The sequence below is a fragment of the Microtus oregoni genome, unplaced genomic scaffold, assembly GCF_018167655.1.
Source record: "Microtus oregoni isolate MIOR12 unplaced genomic scaffold, Mior012 000105F_ref0000443, whole genome shotgun sequence".
NCBI lineage: Eukaryota > Metazoa > Chordata > Mammalia > Rodentia > Cricetidae > Microtus > Microtus oregoni.
This window is the reverse complement of record NW_024544720.1, coordinates 3,282,647-3,310,404: the sequence shown is the minus strand read 5'-3', so window position 1 is coordinate 3,310,404 and position 27,758 is coordinate 3,282,647. Positions and strand designations below refer to the sequence as shown.

Below are 27,758 nucleotides of genomic sequence, written 5' to 3'. Positions count from 1 at the left end.
CCTGGACCCTCCCAGAGTGAGGAAGAATGACCACAATGACAGATGACAGCCTCAAGCTAGGGGCATAAGCTCCATTCTCCTACACATTGGGAGAAACTTCTCTAGTGAAGCTGGAGGTCTGATTTCTAAAAATCCACTCTTTCCCAGAAGTTGTGAACACAGATGTGATCATTACTACTGACTGAATTTCTGTTTGGGGATAATTTTATTTGTTCTAGTTGCTTATCAAGTATCTTGGGTTATTCGTTTTAGGTTAGATAATACAACAGGAAAGCAACATTTGCAAAGTTATTTATGAATAGCAAATAGAAGTCTAATCTCCAAGTTAGAGCTTAAAGAAATCATATGGTTCAAATCCTTCAAGACCATGCACTTTCATTTCAACAAGTGTATGCCAAACTAGGTCATGCCTAACCCAGTTTAACTTCACATTTAATATTCAGTGGGGACATCGTGTCAGTCTAACTCAGATATACAGTAGCTAGCTCAGCCACATCAATAGAAATGTGGGCATTTGATGAAATGTTTTCTAACGTCAAGACAAGTAAGATTATGAAAGTCCTCAGGGAAGCCTGGGTCAGGCATAAGGGTAGTTGGTTCAGCCTGAGGTTCAGCCTGACAGGCAGGCAGTCCCTGGGTATGCGAGAGCTCATGCCCCACCTTCCTCTGTAGGACTCTGGGAACTGACACAGACAAAGTCTGGCACCAAGGGTCAAAAAGAATACAAAGAAACAAGTTGGGAAATCCACATGCAAGGGAGCTGGAAGTTGCTCTAGAGGAGTGCAGAGATGGAGTGTTACTGGCTGTCCACCAGCTGACATAGGCCAGATGCACAGAAAAGAATTGGTGAGGAGAACCGCTTCCCTTTCTCTGAGGAAATAGAAGGTGGTGGGCCAGATGCATCTCTAGCCGGGTTGAGAAACACCGGGGCAAATTAGGTCATCTCGCTTTGTGCACTTGTGCTTGAAAACCATGGAGACCAACTGCACGTACATAGGTCGAGGGATCTGATGAGATCATCAGAAACTGGTTTCAATTAAGAAAAGTGTTCACCTGGTCAGGGAGGTCAAACTCACACATGTGCAAAATCTTATCCCACTCAGTTATCTGGGTGGTCCAGTTATCCAAGAGTCCCAGAAAACAGAAACGAAAGGCATGCCTGTCCTTTGCTGACCTTTAATCGTGCCACGAAGTGAGCTGCAACATGGAGTTCGGAGGCTGGGCTCCCCAGGATGATCTCAAAGCGGTACTGCAGCCCCAGCTTGTCCCGCACCTCCTGCAGTCGCTCCCGGGCCAGCATGGCCAGCTGCACAGAGGGCACTCTGATGATGAGCATGGGTCCCCGGCCACTCTTGCCTTTTCCTGGGCAGCTGAGGAGATCATCCATGATGCTGAGTGTTTCCGGTGTGCTGTGGTCTCGGAGGGACGCCATGGTGGTGAGAGCCATCAAGGCCTCTGAGTACTGCTGGATGAGAAGATAGCAGCGTACGACCATGCTGTGCAGCCTGGGGTACCTACGACAGAGCACAGGCAGCTAGCATGCAGTGCAGGCATGCACGGTAAAAGGCAGACGGGACATCGAAGCGAGGGACTACAGAGCAGAGTAACCTTGGATCCATGGATAGATTAGGGTTTGGGGCTGGCCTAGAGGCCCTACCTTCTCAAAGTGGACCAGCACCTGCACAGGGAAGTTAGAACTGTCAGACTGCCCACGTCAGACTGACAGAAGCAAGCCCTGCTGCTGAACAGCCCCCTCTCCCACCGGCAACTGGGATGCTCATTAAAAACCGAGACACAATGACCCTTGCAGGTTAATTGTGAACGAGTCTCAATCCCCAGATCTTAACCCCATGCTGCAGCCTGGACACATGGCCCACACGTTGCCAGCCCACTTCTCAGATACCAGCAAGGGAAAAGACACTCCTGTCATTATTCTCTGTGTATCAGACATTACAGAAAGGGTAACTGTAGCTGGATTGACAGAGCATGCCTGTGACCCCAGCACATGAGCCAGAGGCAGAAAGATAGAAAATTTAAGCCCAGTCTGGAAGACACAGCAAATTCTTGGCCAGCCTGGACTGCATAATGGATGCCATTACAACTACAACAACAAACAAAACAACTAGCAAAAAATGTGATGTGCCAGCACATGAATTATTGCTAATTTGAGGTCAGCTCTATGGGTAGCAGAAATTTATCTTTCAAAAGAAATAAATTGATGCTGGAAAAATTGGAGCTAGCTGAAGAAGGAGCACCCCCTAGTGGTGGGCCTTTTATCATCAGAGACTAGGAAATCTGAGCTGGGAGCATTGCAGGCTAGACAGGGAATATCCAAAGACTTGATCACCAAAGGGCAGAGGCCCCTAGCTGCATGAGGGGTTGAGAAAGCAGGCACCAGCAAGGCAGGGCTGTGCAGGGGTTGGCAGAGGTGCCCAGAGCCTGGCAAAGGGCTGAGGAGTCTGGCCCCCTTTTCCTGGCCACCAGCTGGCAGTTCATGAGGAGCTCAGCGGCAGGTAGACTAATAGGGGATTTCACCTTTACGTTATAATCCTCTTTAAAATTGAACAGATGTTCACGAGTTTGCCTAGAAAAGCCAAGGGTCAAATGCCAGCTAGGGCATTTAAGAAACTAGCATAGCCATGCTAGTTTTGAAGCATTTTGGGAGGAATGCACTAACGGTGGCCGTAGTGACCCGCTCCAGCTTCCACAGGGGCATGAGTGTGAGAGACGGGGAGAGTTCGGCTACTTGTTCTAGACTGAGGCTGATTGGAGACAGAACTGGGTCTCCATTATGTTCAGGTCTCCATTATGTTCAGGTCTCTGTCACTGTGTTCTTGCACTGCCGGGCTTTAGGAGGTGGGGAAGCACAGAAAGCTACAGATGGCCAGTCTGGGCTAAGGCTGGAGGGAAGAAACCACAGATGAGCTACATTTAAAGCTTAGGGTTATTTTGTTGGCTTATGTTTAAAACAAAACAAAACAAAGTTACAACAAATAGTAACTTCAAAATGCAGACATTTATACTCGACACTTTGAGAAAATTAGGACCTAACAGGGAAGTTTCCCCAATCTATTTGCATTAAACTATATTAGTGGTTTTGTAATTACAAAATCTATAACTGAAGTTGCTGGAATCACCTTTTAAAATACAAGTTGTGCACTCTTGTGGTACTACTGGGCTGAGAGACACGCTCTAAACCAGGGAAGGAACTGGATAGGGAAGTAAAAAGGTGTCTCTTGGAGGCGGTGGAACTCTAGGGTCACGGGAAGGTTAATGACACAGCATTGGTTACGGTTGCTGAAGTCCAACAGCCGTGACAGTATTGGCTCCCACTCTGAGCCCTCCCTGACACAACTGTATCTCGCTGGACTGGGTGCATTCACTTGTTTTTACTTATCTCTAAAACATTTCCAGGATGATAGGGTAGACTGTTAAAGGGATGACTCCACCTAATCAGGTTCAGTATTAAGAAACTAGAGCTACCAGGAGGTCTAATTTACCTCCTCCCCAATCTGGGATGGTCACACAAAGTACGGGGCAGAGGGCAGGAAGGGAGTTTACCTTAGCTTTGAGTCTATGAATCAGGTTCTGAGAAAAACAAAGCACAAGAGTTTGACCTGGAGCTGAGGAATAAAAGGAGGGCTAGCAAGGCAGAAAGAATTCTTCTTAAGAGAGAATTGAGACTCTTAGCCTTGAAGGTCAGTACCAGATGACAGACCCCAAGGATAGAACACACTCAAATGCTTCAGTAAATAGCCAGAGTTTCCAAAGAAAAGTTTCGCTCTGAGGGAGCTGTCTAGGGATACTTGTCCACAGTGACCGGCAAACAGGGACAAAGTCAGGGATGTAATGTCAGAGACTGGCCAGAGCTCAGGGGTGTGGCCTTCCACACCCACGGTGAAGCTGGCAGGGGGACAGTTGTGAAAAGTGGTGCTGATTCCCCCACTGAGGCCAGTTTGCGTTTGTTCCCCTTGGATGGTCATATGAGCCCACAAGCGCAGGCCACTCTGAGACAGCCCTTCCGTGCCGTTTGCACGAGCATCATCAGAACCACTGTAACACGACCAAGCAGACATTTTAAAGCAAGGGGCAGCTGTCTTTCCTTACCTCTCCAAGAGTGTGCTCACCATCTTCTCATAAGTCTCGTCACATCTCAGGAGTGGGCTGGTGACCCCCCACTGCAGCGACTTGCTGTACTCATTCAAGCCAAAGTAGAGCTTCTCGCAGCCCACATCCTCCTGATTGAAAACAGAGCAGATGCCCAGTGAAGACAGGGTGCGTGTGTGTGCATGCATTGTGTGTGTGTGTGTGTGTGAGTGTGCACGCGTGTGTATGTGTGTGAGTGTGTGCGCATGTGTGTGAGTGTGTGCGAGTGTGTGTGCGCGTGTGTGCACGTGTGTGTGTGCATGTGTGAGTGTGTATGTGAAGAGATATTGGTGGAGGTAAAAGAAAACCCTGCTGTGATGGAGGAGGGTCATCTGTCTATTGGTTAATAAAGAAACTGCCTTGGCCCTTTAATAGGACAGAAAATTAGGTAGGCGGAGTAGACAGAACAGAATGCTGGGAGAAAGAAGCCGAGTCAGGCAGTCGCCATGATTCTCCTCTCCAAGACAGACGCAGGTTAAGATCTTTCCTGGTAAGCTACCACTTCGTGGTGCTACACAGATTACTAAATATGGGTTAATCAAGATGTGAGAATTAGCCAGTAAGAGGCTAGAGCTAATGGGCCAGGCAGTGTTTAAAAGAATACAGTTTCCGTGTAGTTATTCCGGGTGGCGGGATGCAGCCCCATCGCTCCTTCAACACTGCTGTGAAACTTGACACCAACTTTGCATTTCCATGGAACTTAGTGGTATGTTGACATGTTTCCTTTGGGACCAATGGGAACTACACAGAGAAAACAAACTAGGGGTTTGTCTTCCTTCTGTTTAGATTCACAGGCCAGAGACCTTCTTTTCCTGCTAGAAGGAGCTCTCTTTTCTGATGTATCTATCGAGTTTGGGGAGAAACTGAAAACATTTAAGTTTTTTGGTGCTATTTAATTGTGGCAACTCCTTTTACAATAAAAATTAGTTTTCAAATGGAGTAAAAAATACAATGCAATGTGAACATCCTACCTCATTAGACAGAACACACAGCATCAATCCTTCCCCCTCCGACTGACTCAATCATCACCATGCAAGTGAGTAACTTTTGGGATATGACACAAGGATGCCCTCAGGGGATACTGGGATTACGACATGCTGCTGTCTTTCATGTAAGAAGGCCCAGAATATTAAGTAAGTTTTGTGACTTCATGGGTTTGATTTTATTTGTTTATACTTTTCTTTTTCTTCAGTTTTATAGTCTTTCCTCATACCTGTGCATTCTATTTTCATGGTTTTTATTTGCATTTTATTGTATTTTTATTTTCATAATTTTGGAAAGTTTTTTTAAGCATTCACTAGTTTATTTTATAAAGAAAAACAAGGCTAATACTAAAATTATAATAATATAAAAATAAATTAGAGGGACCGGGTGATGGTGGCTTCCAGTACTCTGGAGGTAGGGGCAGGTGGATTTCAGTGAGTTTGAGGCCAGCCTGGTCTACAAAGTGAGTTCCAGAACAGCCAGGACTGTTACACAGAGAAACCCTGTCTCAAAAAACCAAAATACATACATACATACATACATACATACATACATACAACATACATACAACACATACACACAAACACACACACACACAAATAATAAATAAATAAATTAGAAGAAGAAGATGAGGATAGTAGAAACAAGAATAGACCAGGGGTGAAGTTAGTAACCCTGGAAATGCATAGAAATTTGTGTATAATATGAACTTTTCTCTCCTTTTTGAGACAGTATTTCATGTAGCCCAGGCTGGCTTTGAACTTGATATGTAGCTGAAGATGATCTTGAGTTTCTGATCCTCCTGCCTCCTCACCTAAAGACTAGCCACCCAATGAACCTTCTATAGGACACTACTCATGGTCGTTAATGTTATAATAACTGCACTTAGCACGTAATGGTATAGTGTTCATAGTTTCAGTGCTCAGAAGAGAAGTGTAGGAGATCAGGGCCAGATAGGGCAAAATAGCAAGATCCCATTTCAAAAAAATCATGACCATATGAAAAATGAAGCATTATGTATGTTAATTAGATGTCTTGACACATTTGTACTGTATTTTTACCAATCCATGGCTATGTTTAGTGCCAGGTTTTGCCTCCTGGAGAACTGCAAATGTCTAGACATGGAAGACTCACCGTTGTGTCCAGTTGTATCCAGTGGACCTCATTGCTGGAGCTGATTCGAGACTGCTGGGTCTGCAGTGTGTATGGGAAGGAGCTCACTTGGAGCACCAGGAGGTTGAAAGCTTCTAGAACTTCTCTGCAGTTAATGACTCGATCAGCCAATCCATGAGTTGGCTCACCATGTGACAGAGAGCCCGAAATCATGCTGTAGAAATAATAAAAGTCATGTTAGAACTTTCTTACCCAACTGACTGGCTACAGGAGCATGGGACAGCACGGAGTGACACTGTACTTATTTTATCTGAGAGGAAAAGATACAATCAGAATGTGATTTGAGAGTTGGGTGTACACAGCTGTGATCGGAAAGCGTGTGAGAAGCTGAGGCAGGATGATTGATAGTTCAAGGCCACCCTGGGCTGTATAATGAGATCTTGCCTCATAAAACAATCATAAAACAAATATGATTTAAATGATAAAAAACCTTTATATCCTTCCTCACTCCTTCCAGACAGATTTTGGGGACTCTCTCCCTCCTGGCTTTTCTTATGAATATAAACTCGGTCACACAGCCCACAGCAGCTCATCTGTGTTGAGATGGATTGTTTTCCTGTGAAACCTTCCAGCCCTGCAATGACCTTCATCCCTAACAGCCTCCTTCCCTCCTTGGCCTCTAGCCTGAGAGGAAGGTTGGGAGGAGCTGAGAGGCCTTTCTAACTCCATAGTCAGAGAGTTGCACCTCTAGGGTTTGCTCAGTCAGTTCAGTTTGGATATGCCAGGTTATCATGTAAACCCAAACCCACATATTTTATTCTAGTTTTCTTTTCATTTTCTTCTGTAATTGTGTGTACATGCATATTCAATCCCTGGAAATCACATGGTAGAAGAGAGAACTGATTCCCTCAAATTATCCTCTGACTTCTAAGTGTGCGTGACTGCTACATGAATGGACACTCATACAATAAATCAGCAGTGGCAGAAACTGAAAATCAACATAAATTGGACAGAAGAGTTGAAGGGGCCAGGAATGGCTAGGAGGAAGTCACCAATGGGAAGACACCAAGTGCAAGGGTCTCTGGGCCTTCACGGCATGCTATGGAAGAAATGCTGGATCTGCTCATACGGAAGCACTCACCTTGTTAGCTCCACATGGGAGTTGTCATGAACTAGCACAAACAGTGTGTACGGATTCTGTTTCACCCTTCTCATAAAAACTTCAAACTTGCTTTGAATGTCATTGTCCAGGCGAACAACATATTTTTCTGCTCTCTGATGAGCCATCCCATTTTCCTCCAGACCCAGGTCTACAAGGACACCTGCCAAGAAAAAAAAGTTCCTCTTTTTACACACACCTTTATGTATAACACACACACACACACACACACACACACACACACACACGCTCCGTGTTGACCAGTACTGGGCACTAACCACATAGAGGTTTAGGTTTAGTGAGCAATGCTATTTTTCTTTTCATATTCTATACCAGTTTTGAGGAGGAAATACCAGATTTCTTTTTCTTCAGAATATCCCATTTCACGTCTCATTTTCTTATATAAAGGACAAGAAATACATTTCTTCTGTTTTTGTGTGTTTTTAAATTTTAATTAATTTTTAAAATTTTTGTGTTTTGAGACAGGTTTTCATGAGTCTACACTGGCCTCCCTGGATTAGACGGTGAAGGATTAGAGGCTTGGGCCACCACACCCGACTTATAGAACAGACTCAGGGAATGTTGATTCCTGAAGAAAAGCTGTTGAATGTTGAGATCCATTTCATTTCACTCCTTATTGTAGGAAAAGTGCTAATAATGATGTCTACCATAGGCGACCAGAAAAGATCATCAGCTTTGGTTTGCAGACCTTGAGTAAATTAATATACCATAGAACCTTATTTCCCCAAGTTTAGCATAGAAAAGGAAATACAAATCCAGACTTTACATATGCCAGGCAAGCACTCCTCCCGCACTATCATATACATTTTCTAGAGGGATGCACGTATACCGAGTGTGGGAGCCTTCAGTGAATGTTAGCGTATTTTCAAATTACTAAAACAAATGGGATTAACCATGATTACTGCATTTTCGAGACAGTAGACTGTGATGCTTGGATAGCTCCAGAGACCCTGCTGTAACAGCATTCGACACACAAACATCTGAAGTGGGTCTGGGTACATGAAGCTGTCGCTGGGACATGTATAATACACCTGCCTCCTTAGAAACAGAGAGACTTGCATAAATTATACTGATTTCATTTTCTTTTTAAAAAATGATACTAAGCTGAGCGGTGGTGGTATACGCCTTTAATCCCAGCACTCAGGAGGCAGAGGCAGGTGGCTCTCTGTGAGTTCCAGGCCAGCCTGGTCTACAAGGGCTAGTTCCGGGACAGGCTCCAAAGCTACAGAGAAACCCTGTCTCGAAAAAACAAAAAAACATGCCAACCCAGTTCACACCTACAAACAGTTAGATCTATAAACTGTAACAATAGCCTGGAGCAAAATAAGAAGGAAAAGTGAAAAAACACTTTATTATATGAAAAGTTTATCATACCAGAAAAGAAAAACATAAAACTAGTTTTAATTAAAGAAATATTTTCGAAGGGGGCTGGAGAGATGGCTCAGTGGTTAAGAGCATTGCCTGCTCTTCCAAAGGTCCTGAGTTCAATTCCCAGCAACCACATGGTGGCTCACAACCATCTGTAATGAGGTCTGGTGCCCTCTTCTGGCCTGCACATATACACACAGACAGAATATTGTATACCTAATAAATAAATATTTTAAAAAAAAAAGAAAGAAATATTTTCGAGATAGGGTCTCTTTATGTAATCTTGGCTGGCCTGAAACTCACAGAGGTTTGCCTGCCTCTGCTTCCTGAGTGCTAGGATTAAGTGTGTGTGCCCTAAAATAGTTTTTTATTTGATTTTTATGCATGCATGCATGTACCTATTTATATGCATACGCATACCTATATGTATGCATATATGCACCTATATTATGCATATGTGCACCTATATGTATGCATGCGTGTACCTATATGTATGCATGCGTGCACCTATATGTATGCATGCGTGTACCTATATGTATGCATGCGTGTACCTATATGTATGCATGCGTGCACCTATATGTATGCATGTGTACCTATATGCATGCATGCACCTATATGTATGCATACGTGCATCTATATGTATGCATGCGTGCACCTATATGTATGCATGTGTGCACCTATATGTATGCATGCGTGCACCTATATGTATGCATGCGTGTACCTATATGTATGCATGCATGTACCTATATGCATGCATGCGTGTACCTATATGTATGTATGCGTGCACCTATATGTATGCATGTGTACCTATATGCATGCATGCGTGTACCTATATGTATGCATACGTGTATCTATATGTATGCATGCGTGCACCTATATGTATGCATACATGTACCTATATGCATGTGTGTGCAGTGCCCAAGGAAGAGGGCATTGGTTCTTCTGGAACAGAGTTACAGACAGTTTGGAGTCACTAAGTGGGTGCTTGGAATTGAACCCAGGTCCTCAGCAAGAGCAGCCAGTGCTCTTAACCACTGTGCCATCTCTCCAGACCCCCTAGTTTTTTACTAGGAACCTATACTTGGGAGATCGTTTTCAGTTTCCACCTGAAGTGTCTCATTTCATTGTGAACGTTTACAACAGGAGGCCACTGTGATGTCTTTTGAAAGCAGAAGACCTGTGATGGTCACTCATCATTCAGGAACTATTTATTGGTCATCGAGTCTGTGAAGTGATCATCAGGGGCTGTGCCAAACCTGAGGATACAGAGAGGAGTGAGACAGGTGGTGCCATGATGGGAGCAGCTAGCTGGGCGGGTGGGGGGGCGCGGGGAAGAAACCAGCAGAACAGAGGGGATCTGCAGGAGCTTTTTATTCTTGTCTGGAAAGTGGGGAAGAATTGGGCCAGCTGAAAATGAGTCATTAGCAAAGAAGTAGTGGCAGCTACAACATTCAGTAAGAAAAGATCAGATGTTCGACACTGGAAATAAAAGGGAGAATGCAAGTTAAATCCTTAAAAAAAAAAAAACAAAAAACCTTAAAACTGTAAGAAAGAAGTAGGTGGGAAAAACATGTTTCTCATTTCTACAAAACTCACCAACAACACAGGAAGAAGCCAGGAAACCCCTGAATTAAAGCAAACTAAAATGACAGTTATGCAACTCCAGGTACATGGTCAGAAAGCCGGTGGGAAGAACGGAGAGTGGCAGAGACACTCACTTTTGTGAACACGTCACCATGCACAGCAGCCAACCCCCAGTGGGGTCGACATGGCAACAGAGGAGTCCTCGCCTGTCATGAGGAACGTGCAATGCAACAGTGGAGATGGGAGAGAAGGACTTGAGGGGAAACACAAACCCAGGCTTGAAGACAAAAGGAATGCGCGCCAACACTTCAGTCTACAGGGACGTGGGGCTGCAATTACATAAGCAAGACAAAGTCCCAGTGAATGGTGCTAGATGAGACATTGTTTCTTCTTGTGAGAAAAAGAAGTCACAAGTAGGAACAGGGGAAATGCCAAGCTGAATCTGTGTTTGTTTTAGAATTGGAGGTCTCAATATGAACTCATTACTTAAATGTATACATAGAAGTAAAGAGGTGTGCATGTCTGGGCTAAGACACGCACTTATACTTTCTGGTTCTGTCTGCCAACTGTGCCTAAAATGACATAGCAATGTCATTACCATAGCAATAAGCGTGCCAATGCCCAGATCTGGGCTTTTAGCTACCCTTTTCAATAAAAGAATCAAAACTTTTGGGGAAAAAGTTAGTCTCCAGAAAAAGGCAGGGAAATATAGAACAATCTTGGCGGCCAGTGAATCGGCAAGCCTGACCCTCCCGAGTTGATCCTGGACCGCACAAAAGCTGGTTGTGGTGGCTTGCGTTTGTAACCGCAGCACTCTCCTCAGGGAACTCGCGAGCTAACCTGGAGTACGCATGTCAGAAACATCGAGAAACACACTACCGTGGGGCTGGGAAGATAGTTCAGTGGTTAAGAGCACTTGTTGCTCTAGCAGAGAAGCTAAGTTTGGTTCCCAGGACCCACATGTGGCTCACAAGTATCCATAACTCCAGTCCCAGGGGATGCAACGCCTTCTTCTGACCTCAGTGGGGTAGTCACACCGGTGGTGCAAACACATGCAAACAGAACACTCCTGCACATAAAATAAAATGAAATCTAAAATAAAAAAAGTTAAAAAGAGAAAGAGAGGTAGAGAGGGCCAGGGGTGGGGGTGGCAAACCAGAGTCTTGACAGGCTCTCCTAGTAGCCCTGATAGAGACCAGAGCCAGGACAGGTTTCTAATAGCCCTTGCCGGGGACCAGGCCTTAGTTTGGGCTTACTGGAGGTGGCTAGTACTGAGCAAACGCTTCTCCAAGAAACCACAACTCAGGGGCAACCAGTCACCAGGCACCCCTGGCCTTCTTTGTCTCTGCAGAAGACCACAGTCTCCTGATAATTAAAGATAGCTTTCCTACCCTGCTTCGGGAAGGTCCCTAACAGTAGGACCGTCCACCAATCAGTCCCCAGACTAATCTTTCCTCCACCAATCAGCCCCCAGACTAATCTTTCCTCCACCAATCAGCACCCAGACTAATCTTTCCTCCACCAATCAGTACCCAGACTAATCTTTCCCCCACCAATTAGTCCCAGATTAATCCCTCCTCCCTGGATTTCCCCTAACTCTCCTCAAAAGGAGTTTGTGACCTTCTTGGGAGGTGGCCTTGCACCACCCCAGAGCGGGAATAAAGCGCTCTTGTTTATTAGATATGTGACTGTAGGTCTTTTCTTGGGGCCTTCTCTTGGACCCTAACAAAACTCCCAAAAGTTGTCATCTGACCCCCTGACACACACACGTGTGCGCGCGCACACACGTACACACATGCACACACACTGCCTGCAAGAGATTCTAATAGCCAATGCTGGAAATTCTGAACAACAACATAAAACAACACTGATAGAAACAATCCAGAGGTTAAAATTAATATCCATGGGTCATTCTGGTAAGAAGGAAGGGAGGGAGGAAAGAAGAAAGGAGTTAAGGAAGGGGGAATGGTTTTCCTTCACAGAATTCAGTTAATAAACTCCAAATAAATGTTTGGAAATGAAAGAATCGCTGTTTTGACTTCTTTTTTCCACATGGAGAGTTTTTATTGGAGGGAAGGGAGCAAAGGGAGCGAAGGGGAGCACAGAGCAGCCAGCCTCATGGGAAGGGGGGAGTGTACAGAGAGAGCTAGGAAGCTAGAGAAAGAGAGAGTGATGATTGTAACTGCTGGCCGACAGGGGGCACTGCCAGCCTTTCTGCTACTAAAGTAGCTTTTACAGAAATATCTGTTTATCGTTTTCATTTTTTTTTAAATTTATTTATTATGTATACATATTCTGTCTGCGTGTATGTCTGCAGGCCAGAAGAGGGCACCAGACCTCATTACAGATGGTTGTGAGCCACCATGTGGTTGCTGGGAATTGAACTCAGGACCTTTGGAAGAGCAGGCAATGCTCTTAACCACTGAGCCATCTCTTTTCATTTTACAAAAATCCAATGGTACTGAACATCTTTCCATGTGTTCATCACACACACACACACACACACACACACACACACACACACTATTGGGATACTTCACCTATAATCTGTCTTGTCTCTTTATAATTGAGTTGTAATAGATCTTTAAGTATTGTTGATATAGTCTCCTACCAAATACATATGTTTTGAGAGTGGTCTTATATATATAGTACAGGCTGGCTTCAACCTTCCTATGTAGTCAAGGATGCTCTTGAACTCTTAATCTTCCTGTCTCCCATTCCAAGTGGTGAGATTATAGGTGTGTGCTAACATACCTGGCAATAGATATATGATTTTTAAATAGTTTCTCCTATTTTCTGGGTTATCATTTCTCTCTCTTAAAACAAAAGCATTTTCAACTTTGAGGTGGCCAGTTTATGTATTTGGGAATGTCTAGCTTCTGGTGTTCTAGCCAGTTAAGACAGGCCTGGAGAGTTGTGATCCCAGCACTCAGGACACAGAGGCAGGAGGATCTCTGTGAAGTCAAGGCCACCCTGGTCTATATACTGAGCTCTAGGACAGCCAGATAGCCAGGACTCCATAACGATACCTGTCTCACAAAAAAAAAAAAAAAGAAAAGAAAAGAAAGGAAGGAAGGGAGGGAGGGATGGAGGGAGAAAGAAAGAAAGAGAGAAAGAGAGAGAGAGAGGTCATCAACTAATGATCTGTAGCTTAAGATGGCCTCATACTCTTGATTCTCCTGCCTCTGCTTCCTGGGTGCTGGGATCATGGGATTACAGGAATATACCACCATTCCAAGACCAACTTTATTTTTTTGTACATGGGTATCCATTTGTCCCAGCACCATTTATTTAAAAGCTTGTTCTTTCTCCATTAAACTACTTGGCACTCTGGTAAAGGTTCAATTGAACATAAATGAGAAGGCTTTGTTTTTCTGGGCTCTTATATCAGTTTCATTGATCTGGGTGTCTGTCCTTCTGTCTGCACCACACTGGATCACTGTAGTTTATTTCCCATACTTGGACAGCAGAGGAAGGCAGATTTCCATAAATTTGAGGCCAGTCTGCTATATGTATCAAGTTCCAGGACAGTCAAGGCTACAAAGAGAAACTATAGATCAAAAAATTGCTTGAAATAATTCTTTTGCTGTGTAGTCTGGTGTATTTATATATGCTTATATTCAATTTTTCTCACTTTTATCATTTTGATTATTTTATAATATGTAAACCATAGAAGCTGATACATGAAAGTAGAAGGGAGGATATCTGGGATGAAGAAGTGGACCAGCTGTGGAGGAAAGAGTAGGCAGTAAGAGCAGACACATCTGAGTACATGTTACAGACATGTATATGACACTCTGATGAAACCTGTTATCTTGTGCAATTAATAAGTGCTAAATGTGTAAATTGCTTTAAGCATCCAAAGAATATAATCCTTTTGTACCTAGCTCTTTTATTCCTTAAAGAGAAACATTTTCATTAGTTTCTGGTGTAGCCTTCATGTTTTGTTACTTGGAATCCAGAAATGGTCACAAGCGTTCACAAACAGCTGCTCTGAGGAAAGCCACCTCTGCTTGTTCTGTCTTTTTAATTTAAGTCATCAATGATAGTTCTACTGGGTAAGTAAAAATTATTCTCCAAAAACATCATGGCCAAGTCTTTCACAGTTCACCAATCCACAATAAAAAGTGGATTTTATTAAAAAGAGTGCTGGATCCACCCAGGAAACCAATAGAGGAAGTAGGCCTCTGGGTTAGAGCTACCAGAATAATCCATATTTTTGGGTTTTGGATGAATGGAAACTTAGGAAGCACAAGCATTCTTTTTTGAGACGAGTTGCCACTCACTGAGTTCTAGAAGTGAAGTAGCTAGGAACCATTTCTTTTCTAAATGATATTAATCTGACTCTCTGGAAGCCGACACTGGGTGGTACCCAATCATTGCATCCCTGAAGAAATGAACAACTCTAAACATCTTGAGTGAGGAATCTTCTTGGATCCAAGGTACCAAGAGACCACAATGGAGGATTTGTGTCCTCTCTTTTCATTATTGAAGAATACAGAATCTAGATGTGCTGAAAGAAAACTTAGACATTAACTTAGGGTCCTCTTCGTAGAATAAGAAAAAAATCATCTCCCTTGGGCAAGTTCTCTACTGTTTACGGGGCTAGAACGGAAATAGAGCCAAGAACACATGCCACATGTTTACGGGACCCACAGACCAAAAGCGATGACCAGAATAAATGGCCAACACTATTGGAGATATTAATACTCAGGGACCTCTTGGATGTCCAGGAATCAGTGAAGATGAGCTGGGACTGTTCTAATACTCCATTGACTATTTGAAGAAAATAGTATATTCTGATATACATCCTGATTCTTGATTTTTTAAGCAATAATTTTCTTTTTTAAATACCCAATTTTTATTCCTTGCCTTTCCTATCAAAGAGATAACAATCAAACAAGCAGCAACAACAAAGCAAAACAAAAAACTGTTAGTTTTATCCATTCATCTTCTCTGTGGATCTCTGTGACAGATTTCTGCAAAGTTATGGTATGCAAAACAAAACAAAAAATGAATTCTTAAAGATATGAAAATCAGGCCAGGTATATAGCTCAGGATCGAATTCTTGCTTAGTGTTCATGAGGTCTTGAGTTCTTTTGCCCCCTCCTTCTTCCTACCATATGACACATGAAAATCAAGAAATATTAAATCATTAAAAGATTCTCAGGTTTTTTTTTTTTTTTTTTGCTAGGTGGTGATGGTACACGCTTTTAACCCAGCACTCAGAGGCAGAGGCAAGTGTATCTCTGTGAGTTCAGGCCAGCCTGGTCTTTAGAGGAGTTTCAGGCAGGACAGCCAGGGCTATACAGAGAAACCCTGTCTCAGAAAAATAAAATAAAATAGATCTCAGTTTTTAAAATTTATTTCAACATGTACTTTTATCTTAGGGTTTTTTTTTTTTGTTTGTTTTGATAAAACACCATGACCAAAAGCAGCTTGGGGAGGAAAGGGTTTATTTCACGTCACAGTCTGTCACTGACAGAAGGCATGGGAGGACCCTGGAGGTGGGAAAGAAGCAGAGACCATGGAGGGGTGCTGCTTACTGGCTTGTCCCCTATGGCTTGCTCAGCTCGTTTTCTTATAGAACCCAGGACCACCAGTCCAGGGTGGCACTGCCCTCAGTGAGCTGGGCCCTCCCACATCAATCATCAATAAAGAAAATGCACCACAGGCCAATCTAGTGGGACATTTTCTCAATTGAAAGCCTCTTCCCAAATGACTTCAGCTGGTGTTGTGTTAAAGAAAACTAGCAGCACACAATTCTCTTACCCCCGTATTCTCTTTTTACAGAAACAAAACGAAACCATAAAAGTTGCTAAAATTCCAGTAGCTGCTTTCAGAGTCCCTTCTGGCTGGGAGGCCCCACCCTTCTGTCTTCTCACCGGGGGAGAATTCTTTAATCTGGGTTTGAGAGACTGTGAAAGCCTGCACTATGGGGGTTGCTTGGATTGCAGGGAGATAGCTCCTGGCCTGCACAAGGACAGCATTCTTGACACACAAATGTCGTTCAGCGCCGTAATCTTGTCTGCCTAAGAAGGTACACCTATCAGGCTTGTGTACTGAAGGCCTCTACTCTTGACCAATAGTAAGTTCTGGAATGTGTTTCCAAAATTTGAGTTTGCAAGAGGAATTCCAAATCTTATCTATTATTGTTATCTTTTTCTTTTAAAACACATTTTTGCTTAACAAATGAATTTTTAAAATGTTATGAAAACTTGGTTTAGCAAATATTTATGACCTGTCTGCCAATGGCTAGATAGCCATGTTCCTTGAATGTTTCACTTCGTGGCTGAAGAGAAAGTTCTAGAGGCACCCACCCTCGTAGCTAGGGAATCTTAAGGATACATCTGAGTAGTACTGGTGGAAGAAAAGCTGGGAAGTTTCTGGAAGCAAACTAAGTCCAGATATAATATTAACGGAAAAGATCAATGGTCATAGTGGCAAGAGAGCTGGGACATGCGAGCCAGGGAGCAGGGTGCTACAGCCGGGTGAGAGGTGGGGAAGGGACGGGGCGGGCATGGGAGTCAGGAAGCAGGGTGCTACAGTCAGGTAAGAGGTGGGGAAGGGACGGGGAACATGGGAGCCAGGGAGCAGGGTGCTACAGTCGGGTAAGAGGTGGGGAAAGGCCAGGGGACACAGGAGCCAGGGAGCAGGGTGCTACAGCCGGGTAAGAGGTGGGGAAGGGATGGGAGCTCAGCACGGTTCTTCTGGTTTGGCAGTTGGAAGAGGAAGCTGGGCAGGGTAGTCTGTCTGTCTTTGGGAATGGGTGGAGTCAACTGATAGAATGAGAACTGGTTGGAAGGAGAATGAGCAGGAGAGGTGGCACTAACAGTGGGGTGGGGCAGCTGGACTGAAACAGAAGGGAACCCTTCTGTCACTCAGGAGGTGGGGGCATGGAGAAAGGTAAATAAGCATGTTTCCAAAGTCAGGCGGTGGTGGTGCATTCCTTTAGTCCCAGGATTTGGGAGTCAGAGGCAGGTGCATCTCTGTGAGTTTGAGGCCAGCCTCGTCTGGTCTACAGCCAGGACAGCTAGGGCCACACAAAGAAAATCCTGCTTAAAAAAAAGTTTCTAGTTTTGAAGGCAAGATGGTTTTAATCTGAAGTTTTTGAGCTTTTCTCCCTTAAGGATAAGAATAAAAGGGTGTCAGCAGCATTGCTAAGAAAGAAGTGTGAGACCAGACACTCAAGTCTGCCAGAGTCTGTGCAGAGTGGAGAGATGGCCCCATAAACCAAAGAAGATATTAACATGGAGATGACTGGGAAGATGCCTCCACTCACAGCAGCTGACACTTTGATTATGTGCCAAAGGACTTTGCGGTCTGCGTTAGGAGCTGTTGAGTGGATGATTCCAGCAGGGCATGGATATGCTCTTTGGCAAGTGGCTGCAGAGGAGAACAGGCCAGAAGGAACTGAAGACTGTTTAGGACACTCTCTGGGTCACACACCTAGAGAGGAGTGGACAGGTAGGTTCTGTTTGCACAGGGGAGTTTCTAGTGTTTGTCCCTTTGTTCTGGGTCAGAGTGGCTTCCCAAGACCTTCAGCCTTCCCTTGTCACCACCTACTAAGTGCGTCTTCTTTTTCCTGATGAAGATTTAAGTGACCAACAAGGGAGAGTAAAGTTGGTGGGGTGAGGAGGTATGTTTCAGAAGTGGAAACGTTTCTCCAACCCCTTAAGTTAGCCTCCAAATTGCTGCCAATCCGTGCCCATCTGGACCAGATAATCTACTTGTAACCAATAAGTAGCTCTGGAGTCTTCACAGTTGTGAGCGTGTGTGGGCACCAAATTCGCTTCACTGGTCCCATTGGTGTGGCGCATCCTGCACTGGTGCCACCGCACCTGTTCCCATTTGATGGACATGTCACTTGCACAGAGTGGGGAGCCCCCAGCTAAGAACAGTCACCAATACTGACCCCATGCACTTTGTTCTTATTGTACTTGTATGGTAGTGTTCTAATCGACACAATGTGGAGTTTCCTGAGTTGTTAGAATTTTAGATTACTGGGCAAATTTGTAAAGGTTTAACCCATTTCTTTTCTCTTTTCACCTTTGAACTTCTTTGTATTGCTTTCTCTTGTCCTCCCTTCCTTCCTCTGTCCTTCACTCCCCATCCCCTCTTTCCTTGATCGGAATGTGAGGTAGAGGCCATGAGCTTCACCCTGAGCTGGGTCTGCAGTGACGCAATGGGTTCTATTTCCATCTTTCTCCTTCAGTCACACATGAGCTGCCAAGGACAGGCCCTTTCTAAGTGTCTGGATGGCCGCTGAGACATTCTCTTTAGGGAAACAGGGTCAGGAAGAAGACCATGAAATCAGTTCTTCTCCCTCCGTCCTACCCTCTGTTTCTTTGCCCCATTCAGAACTGTGCATTTGCTTGGTGCCAGACCTAAGAGAGGCCTTAATGAAACTCTGGCATTCAACAGTGAAAGCATGGATTTCTCTCGAGGGTCTGCCTCTGTGTCCACGGGCAAGTTCAACTCTCCATTTTCATGGTGAAATAGGAGGAAACTGAGTCAGATGGTTTCTGAGGAACCTTTTATTTTAATGGCTATCATAGTTAAGTGGTGTTTTAATGAGTAATTTCTTACTCCATCCTGGACAACTTTTCTTTACACATTAACACTTATATAGACTTTCCTATTAGCCAGTATGTGTTCTAAAATTATGAAGGCACTTAAATATGAAGACACATTTTGGTATAGTTATAATATGAAATACTGTGTATTAATTAAGAATGTTGCTTATAAAAACTTTTCCTGTCAAGTGGTGGTGGCACATGCCTTTAATCCCAGCACTCAGGAGGCAGAGACAGGTGGATCTCTGTGAGTTCGAGGCCAGTCTGATCTACAGAGAGAGTTCCAGAACAGGCTCCAAAGCTACAGAGAAACCCTGTCTTGAGACCCCCCCCCCCACCAAGAAAAAAGCTTTTCCTGGTCTGGAAGTCCACGTGCACTGTGATAGCAGGGACAGATACAGGCAGGAAGGAGTGCAGCACCAAGTGGTCAGTAGTCTGTTAACAACAAAGTTTTCATATTGGTGCCCTTGACTATGGAATTGCACATGTTTAATTTTGTGGGAATTGAATGCAGAGCCTCAAACACACTAACTACATACCCTACCACTAACCTGTAACCTCAGTCTACAAATGTCTACATTTTCTACTTTGTTACTTTCATTTTTCAAAATAATACCACAGGGTCAGAAAGATGGCTCAGAGGGCAAACATGCTTGCTGTCTTAAGTGTGACCCCTGGACCCCACAGTGGAAAGAGAAAAGCAACTTCCAAAAGAGTTCTTCTTTGACTCCAGCACATGTTCTGTTTCTCTCTCTCTCTGTCTCTCTCTGTCTCTGTCTCTCTCTCTCTCTCACACACACACACACTCCACAATCATGTTTTTTTCTATAATTAAAAAAGAATGGTATTTTTAAGTATATAAAAGTGACTGTTACTCCAAAAATTTTCATTTTCATTTTAGAAGATTCTCTGGAAGTCTGTATATTTTTGACAGACATTGTCAATATGTGCAGAATCGATAAGCTACATTTTCAAAACTTTGAATTCACTAAATTTTATGCTTTTGAATATAATGAAAATAAAATCTTTAAGTAAATTTTGTGTGACAAAGCTAAGAGTAAAAAAATCAAAATTATAATTCACGTTGTTTTCCAGATCTGCCTATAATGTGACTCCCACCCCAGATTAGAAGCCTATAAAACTGATAAGATTCTAGTATATGTCTGAAGAATGACAATCTTAAAATACACAGAAACACCCTGAGCTCCGAGAGGAGGGAGGAAAGGCAGACCTCTGAGAGATTATTCTGGAAAAGGCTCTTAGATGATGCTCACTCAGAATAGGTGCTATATGACGTGTTTGCTGAAACATGACTTGGGATATCAGACCACAGACCAAGGAACACTGTGAATGCAAAAGGATGTAAGTAAACCAGAGAAGGCACATCCTCCATGTATGGAAGAGAAAAGCCAGGAGGAATAGCAGGTCGGGTTACGTGGACCAATGGAAGCCCATCCACGCCCCCACAATGGAGGGGAGGAAAGAAAGCAGAGTGACCGGAGCTGAGTTGTCAAGGAAGGATTCCCTCCTCCTCCTTTTGCTTATTTCCAAATGGCCATTACATAGCTTGGCATTCAGAGATTTAAAGATTAAAAGGCAGACTGCACTGAGGCCTCCTGAAGCTGTGGCCAACACTCCCTACATGTCAGCCAGATAGGCAGAAGCCTACTCTTGGCTTGCCTGGCCCCTGAAACTCGTAAGGGAAGGTTTCATATGCAGCCATGCTGTCCAAAGTGTGGTCCTTTGATCCACAGTAGCCAGGAGGCTGGGGGATGGCTCGGGCTCCCTAGATACAGTGGGGAGATCTGTATCTTAGAAGATTCCCTGGAAATCTGGATAAATCTGACAGATGCTGTCTATAAGATGAATCCATAAGCTACATTGTTAGAACTTTGAATTCATTAAAATTTCTGTTTTCAAATATAATAAGTAATAAATTTTTTTAATGTAGCAAAAAGATTAATCCTCCATCTAAAATTTGTGTCTTTCCCCCAGATAAGATAACCAGAAGGAAATTGACACTTAAAATTTTCTTTTTAAACCTGGTTTGTGCCAGGCAATGGTGATCGATGCCTTTAATCCCAGCACTCAAGAGGCAGAGGCCTGGTAGTTCAAGGCCAGCCTGGTCCACAGAGCAAATGTGAGGACAGTCATGGCTACAGAGAAAGTCTGTCTTAAAAAACCAAAACCCAAACAAACAAACAAATAAAATCCTGGTTTATAGGAAAACCAACATTGCCTTAGCTATCCCAATTTCCTAAATTCTTTATAGCTCTTTAGAATTCTAGGCAAATTTTATTTTCATGAGGAGATATATTTAACACAGACTTGTAAAATTTTTGTTTTCTACCATTTCCATGTTCTAGAGGGAAATGTTTCCTTGTATTTGACCTCTAAGCTCTTGGAAAGAATTTTAACTTGGCTTCTTGTTGCTGATGTGGAAAGTAGTGTTCTGGTGTCTGCGCTGAAAATGCACTGGCAACCTACTAAGTGTTTGAGAATTCACACTGAGAAATGACCTGCCTGGGCACAGGAAGAATTCAAGTGGCGTCGAGCCAGCATCCCCACAGACTCTAGACTTTTCTAAGCAGATGGCAGTCCCACGCATGACATCACAAACTTACGCCATCTGGCAAGCACGCACATCAGTTTAGCCTTGGCCTCCAAGGGCAAAAGGTCTGGGTCCTTGAAGTTTTTTTTAAAGTTATTTTTATTACTAAAGAATGTTTTAAATGTCTTCTGAACATTTGGACTAAGTGAGAGAAAGGGATGAAGGGATCTAATGCTGGAATAAACAGAAACTCAGAAAAGTTCAGTCTCACCTGATTGTCGGACCCGTTGGAGAGTTTGCTGGACCAGAACTTCAGATCGTGGGACGATGATGATGAAGTCCACTTTGCTAAAGTGGCCAAGGTCCAGGCTCTGGCTGCCACTGTCCGCAATTGCACACACCTGGGACAATAGTCTTCTGGCAACTGTGAGCTGTGGTTGATAAATTTGGAAGGTTTCGTTATCTACATCTAAAATTAAAAAAAGTTATAAGAACAATATTAATTTAGTTCTTTGACAGGCATTATGAATCCATATGGAGACCTAAACACAGTGGCAAAGCGATGTCTTGCGGATGGACCTCTATGAATTTGCCCGTGTGCCCTAAACCTGACTGAGAGGCTATCTAGAGAACTGCATGAGACAGTTTTACAAATGAATTATTTAAAATCTGGAGGATTTTCTTACAGTCCTTTCCCTAAAAGCAGAGACAGGCCACACTGTCACAGCTGGACCAGGACTTGGCTGCAGAAAGGCCATATTTAGGTCTTTAGGATTCTCAATACTGTCCAGTGCTCAAGCCCAGGCCGCCCAGGGAGGAAGGCAATGCTGCAGCTCTAACACTGCAGGATTCCTTTGGTTTTCTGGATGATACCCCAGTGATCATTTCTTCTTCAGCAAGTCAGCGGCAACATGGCCTCTCTGTGACCAGATAACATGGCCAGAGACATAACCTTCACCTTTCTTCCTGTTCGGCTTGGCTTTGTTAGCATGTGTGACCTGGCAGGCCTAGGAGGTGCAGTCATGGCCAGGGCTGAGGCCAGGACTATCCAGAGACCTGCCTTGTGACACAGCCAGCCGGGCTGTCAATAGTGAGATGCTGTACCGTCCAGATACTCTATTAATGACAGAAGCTCTTTATTACAAGTTTTTACCAAGCCACCAATCCCTGTATACATCCCCCCCCCCCTCCACAGACAACAGAAGATCCAAGTATAGTGAACAAAATGCCTGAGCAGGGAACTGCCATGCCTTCTTGAAAATGTTGCTCCTTATCGGGGACACGTTCTGGCACTTTAACTGAAGTGAAATTACAAGGGTCTAATTAACTAGCGCTCCCTAGTTATCTAAACTGAGGCACGGCTGAGGCAGCTGGTACGCTGGACACTGACTGCAAGTCCCTGCTTGCTGACAAAATGAACAGACCCACAGAGCTTGATGTTGTGTTTGAGGGGCAGAGCTGGGAGAGCAGCTCGGTGGTAGGGCCCACCTGTGGATGTGTAAGGCCCTGAGCTTGATTCCCAGCATTAGAAAAGAAAAAGTAATACTAGCATAAATAATTTTGTTAGATGAGTGTTTTGTCTGTATGTATGTCTGTGTACTACGTGCATGTCTAGTGTGCAAGGAGGCCAGAGGAGCACACTGGGTCCCCTGGAACTGCTGTTACAGACATTTTAAAATAGCTATGTGGGTACTGGGAATTGGACTGGGGTCCTCTAGCCATCTCTCTAGCCCCTATATAGTTGCTTTTTTTTTAATTTTTACCCTCAAAGACCACCATTGAAGGGGCTGAAGAGATGGCTCAGTGGTTAAGAACAAACATTGTTCTTGCAGAGGATTGAAGTTTGTTTCCCAGCACCCACATCTCACAACCTTGGGGAAGCCTCTTCAGATCCCTGTGTGCACCCAGACATAGCTGGCCTACATTCACACAAACACACATATACATAAGTAAAAATTAAAAATAGTACCAATGAAACAAACTTGTCTTCCAACATCAACAGCTTATTCATCCCGCAGCCCACAGGATGGCTAGAAACCAAATGCATATATAGACTTGTATATATAATTTAACTTAGCAAACTATGAAGTTTGATGAAATATAAAACATTTATCCAAGGAGCATTTTTGTAAATTTTTTATTATAATTTTTAGTATTTGTGCATGTGTGTGCAGGTGTGCGTGTGACTGTGCCAGAGCCATGCATGTGAAGGTCATAGGGCACTTGTAGGAGTTGGTTTTCTCCTTCTACTATGTGAACTCGGGGTTTGAACTCAGTCTTCAGTCTTGGTGGCAATTACCTGTACCCATGGAGCCATCTTGCTGACTTCAAGCAACATTTCTTTTTGTTTCTTTATTTAATTATTTTATTTATTTATTTTGAGACAGGGTCTCACTATGTAGCCCTTGCTGTCCTGAAACTTACTATGTAGTAGACTAGGCTGGCCTTGAACTCACAGAGGTTCACCTGCCTCTGCCTCCTTAAGTGCTGGGATTAAAGGTGTGTGCCACCATGCCTGGTTGATATTTCTTTTAAAATGTAAATTTTTTTAAAAAAAATGTGTATAGTGTTTTGGTTGCATGTATGTACCTAGTTCCCCCAGAGGCCAGAGGAGGTGTTGGATCCCCTGGGACGAGAGTTATAGATTGTTATGGTTATGAGGTGTCGTGTGGGTGCTGGAAAAACCTAGGTCCTTCCTCTGGAAGTGCTCTTCACAGCTTAGCTGTCTCTGCAGTCCCTTTACACAACATCTCTGAACAGCTTAGCTGTCTCTGCAGTCCCTTTACACAACATCTCTGAACAGCTTAGCTGTCTCTGCAGCCCCTTAGCTGTCTCTGCAGTCCCTTTTTACACAACATCTCTGAACAGCTTAGCTGTCTGTCTCTGCAGCCCCTTAGCTGTCTCTGCAGTCCTTTACACAACATCTCTGAACAGGGAACCAAGGATATACTTGGAGATCTTTATGATTCTGGGAATTAAGAAATATTTATTTATTTAATTTATTGTTACATGTGTGTGTATAATGTGTGTGGTGTGTGGGAGGGCATATGTGGAGGTCAGAGGACTTGGTTCTCTTTTCCACCTTTATGTGGGTCCTGGGCATCTAACTCAGGTCACTGGCTTGGGGTATAAGCAGCCTTTACTTGCTGAGCAAATTCTAAACTTATTAACAATTCAGAACAATTATAAACCCATTTTAATGTGCTGAATGATTGCTGTATTACCAATATTGCCCAAAAGTCAAGACACTTTATGGCCCATATTCATTTTTACTTTTACAAGCCCTGTTGCTACCTTCATTGCCTGAATGATCTTCTATATGAAATGATGCATTCCTATCCAGAGGAGGCCAAATGGCCACCATTAGCAGCTTTGTTTTTCTATTCTATATCAATGAACTGGAGAAGAAGTTTTTAATACCAAGGAACACAATCTAATAATCTGCTTCCTCCTCTCTGGCCTGCTGCCCACCACTGGGGCCCCTGACTCTTACTGTGCAGGTGATGGGAAGTGACATTGTTCTGTTGGCCTGGAAGGCCTCATACTCCTGAGACTGCAGAGTTTTGCAATCCAGGGAGTAAGGGAAAAGTGAGACAGAGTCCTGCATAGCCTACATCTACCTGATGAGTTTGGGGCCAGTTCAAGCTAATAAAATCCCCCCTCTCTCCATATATCTATATCTATCTATCTATCTCTATCTATCTCTATCTATCTCTATCTATCTCTATCTATATATATATATATATATATATATATATATATATATATATATCTGAGGATTCCTAGAATCATTATACACAAAAAGAGGAACTTCATCTGAGTTCAAGGCCAGTTTGGTCTACAGAGCGAGTTCCAGGACAGCCAGGGCTACACAGAGAAACCCTGTCTTGAAAAACCAAATAAAATAAAATAAAATAAAGCCAGAAAATACTCATACACATAAAATAAATAAATTAACAATTTTTAAAAAGAGGAACCCCTTAAGGCAAAAAGATATCAACTTTAAGAGCAGTCTTTGCAGAGGAACAGGAATCTCTTAGGGAAAGACCCAAGGAGAAGGGCACACAGCAAGGCTGTCCCAGTCTGCACTCAGCAATGAAAGCCTTTAGATCGAGGACTCCTAAAACCCTGAGCTGTCTGTTTGATGTTAGCCTCTACAGCATGTGTCCCAAGGGCTGATTCCTTCCTTCGGCCTCAGGCCACATTACCCAGATTTTGTGTGGGGATCATAGCAGCAGCCTCCTGAGGTGACACACACTCGTTAAGGTCACCATTGAAAGGGGTGACCACACTGTCTCCTCTTCTTTGTTGCATTTTTTCTAGCAGCTTGTCCAGGTCATCTCCTGTGTCAAAATACAGTGGATTTAAGAAAGTTATAATGAGCACCCTGCCGAGTGGTTCTTATCAGTATCAGACGAGATGACTGGGCTGGGCTCTCATCAAGATTTGTGAGATGGTCTGCAATTGTGGCGGAATTCCTGCCTGGCCATCTCTCCGCAGTAAGAGCCATTCTCGATGGCATTCACCTCTGTGAGCTTACAACCAACACACTTTCCACGCTGGCTCGCTTTTAGCTTGCATAGTGTACAAAAGCAGGCAAAAAGAGGCTCTGTCTCTATCTGACATAGGAAAAAACTCAGATCCAGGGAGCGACAGAGAAAACAGCCTGAGGTCAGCAACAAGGCCACAGCTGAGCCAGGTTCTAATCCCAGCATACTTGTGCCTTCCTCTGGACCTCACGTGGTTTCCTGTGGTGGTCATCACCGTGATAAACCACTCCGAATGAAAACTCTGCCACCAAGTCTAAGCCCCATCTTCATCCCCGACAGGCTGAGATTTCAATTCAGACAATCACGCAACTAGGGCTGGCAGGGAGGCCCAGTCTTACGACCACTTACCTAATGAGGTGGTTCTGAAGTGTGACGCCAGGAAACTGACCTTTCCCGTGATGAGCTCATAACTAATTTCTTTCAAAAACTCACTTGTGGTAAGCATGCTCTCTGCCAGAGCCCGGGACTGATGCTGACCTGAAGGACAGAGAGCAGGGTGGTGACTCATGACTGGAGCTAATACGTGCTGCAGCATTGGCTACGACAGCTGCAGAAATGACAGACTCTAGAGCTGCAGGGACTGAAGAAGGTCATGAATGTCACTTTAAAGACTGTCTACAGCAACAACAACAATAAAATATTCGTAATTGAGACCAGCGACTAAATGGAAATGACATGTTTTATGTCTGAAATTGTAAAAACGTATGCATGCATATATTTAAAGGCAGAGAAGTCCAGGAAACGTAATAGTGTGTTTACATGGTTGTTATAAGGAATGACCTGAAAAACAAGCTTGTGTGGAACCATTTTTAAAATTAAAATATGAATGATCGCACAGTCAGGAAAAGCTCTCTAAAACCCTGACATAGAAGGGTGGCACACAGTTTGGCCAAAGTGGGGATGGGATTTGATCTCTTTGGTATGAAGTAGTGAGAGCCATTCAGTGAAGAAAAGAGAAATGACTGTCTAAGTGTTGATGGCTGGGGGGACCATCCCCGGCAGAGTCAGCACAGTGCATAGCTGGCGTTTCTTTACTTCTTAGGGATTCCTGGAGGGTTCCTGGCGAAAGGGACTGGCTGGCACTGGCAGTGGCAAAGTCTTTACAATTTAGCTGTTGTGTGTGTTTGTGTGTGTGTTTGTATGTCACAAATGCATGCAGGATCCTAAAAATCAGAATAGGGTGCTGGATTCCCCAGAACTGGAATTACAGAGAGTTGTGAGCTGTCATGTGGGTGCTGAGAATTAAACCATAGTCCTGTGCAAGAGAAGTCAGTGCTTTTAACTGCAGAGCCATCTCTCCAGCCCCAACACTTGCAAAACCTTCTAAGGACAGAGTTACATGAGATGAGGGAATCTGCTTCAACAGTTAGTGATGGAGGAAGGTCATTGGCTAATAAAGAAACTGCCTCAGCCCATTTGATAGGCCAGCCTTTAGGTGGGTGGAGTAAACAGAACAGAATGCTGGGAGGAAGAGGAAGTGAGCTAAGACTCAATAGCTCTCCTCTCTGGGGCAGACGCGAGGAAGCTCTGACCCAGGATGGACGTAGGCTAGAATCTTCCCAGTAAGCGCACCTTGGGGTGCTACACACATTAATAGAAATGGGTAATCAAGATGTAAGAATTAGACAGTAAGAAGCTAGAGCTAATGGGCCAGGCAGTGTTTAAATGAATACAATTTGTGTGTTGTTATTTTGGGGCATAAGCTA

At 43.8% G+C, this 27,758-nt stretch overlaps 1 protein-coding gene across 1 annotated transcript in view; it reads right to left on the bottom strand.

The window, feature by feature from the left end:
• LOC121443342 (GREB1-like protein) overlaps nucleotides 1-27,758 on the bottom strand; it is a 253,801-nt gene that overhangs the window by 25,562 nt on the left and 200,481 nt on the right. Inside the window, exons 13-19 of the mRNA XM_041645069.1 lie at nucleotides 26,401-26,529; nucleotides 25,711-25,845; nucleotides 21,774-21,971; nucleotides 7,385-7,565; nucleotides 6,265-6,457; nucleotides 4,108-4,238; nucleotides 1,175-1,514 (exon numbers count right to left, since the gene is read on the bottom strand). Of these exons, the coding sequence (XP_041501003.1) occupies nucleotides 1,175-1,514; nucleotides 4,108-4,238; nucleotides 6,265-6,457; nucleotides 7,385-7,565; nucleotides 21,774-21,971; nucleotides 25,711-25,845; nucleotides 26,401-26,529 (1,307 nt within the window). The remainder of the gene's footprint in view (nucleotides 1-1,174; nucleotides 1,515-4,107; nucleotides 4,239-6,264; nucleotides 6,458-7,384; nucleotides 7,566-21,773; nucleotides 21,972-25,710; nucleotides 25,846-26,400; nucleotides 26,530-27,758) is intronic.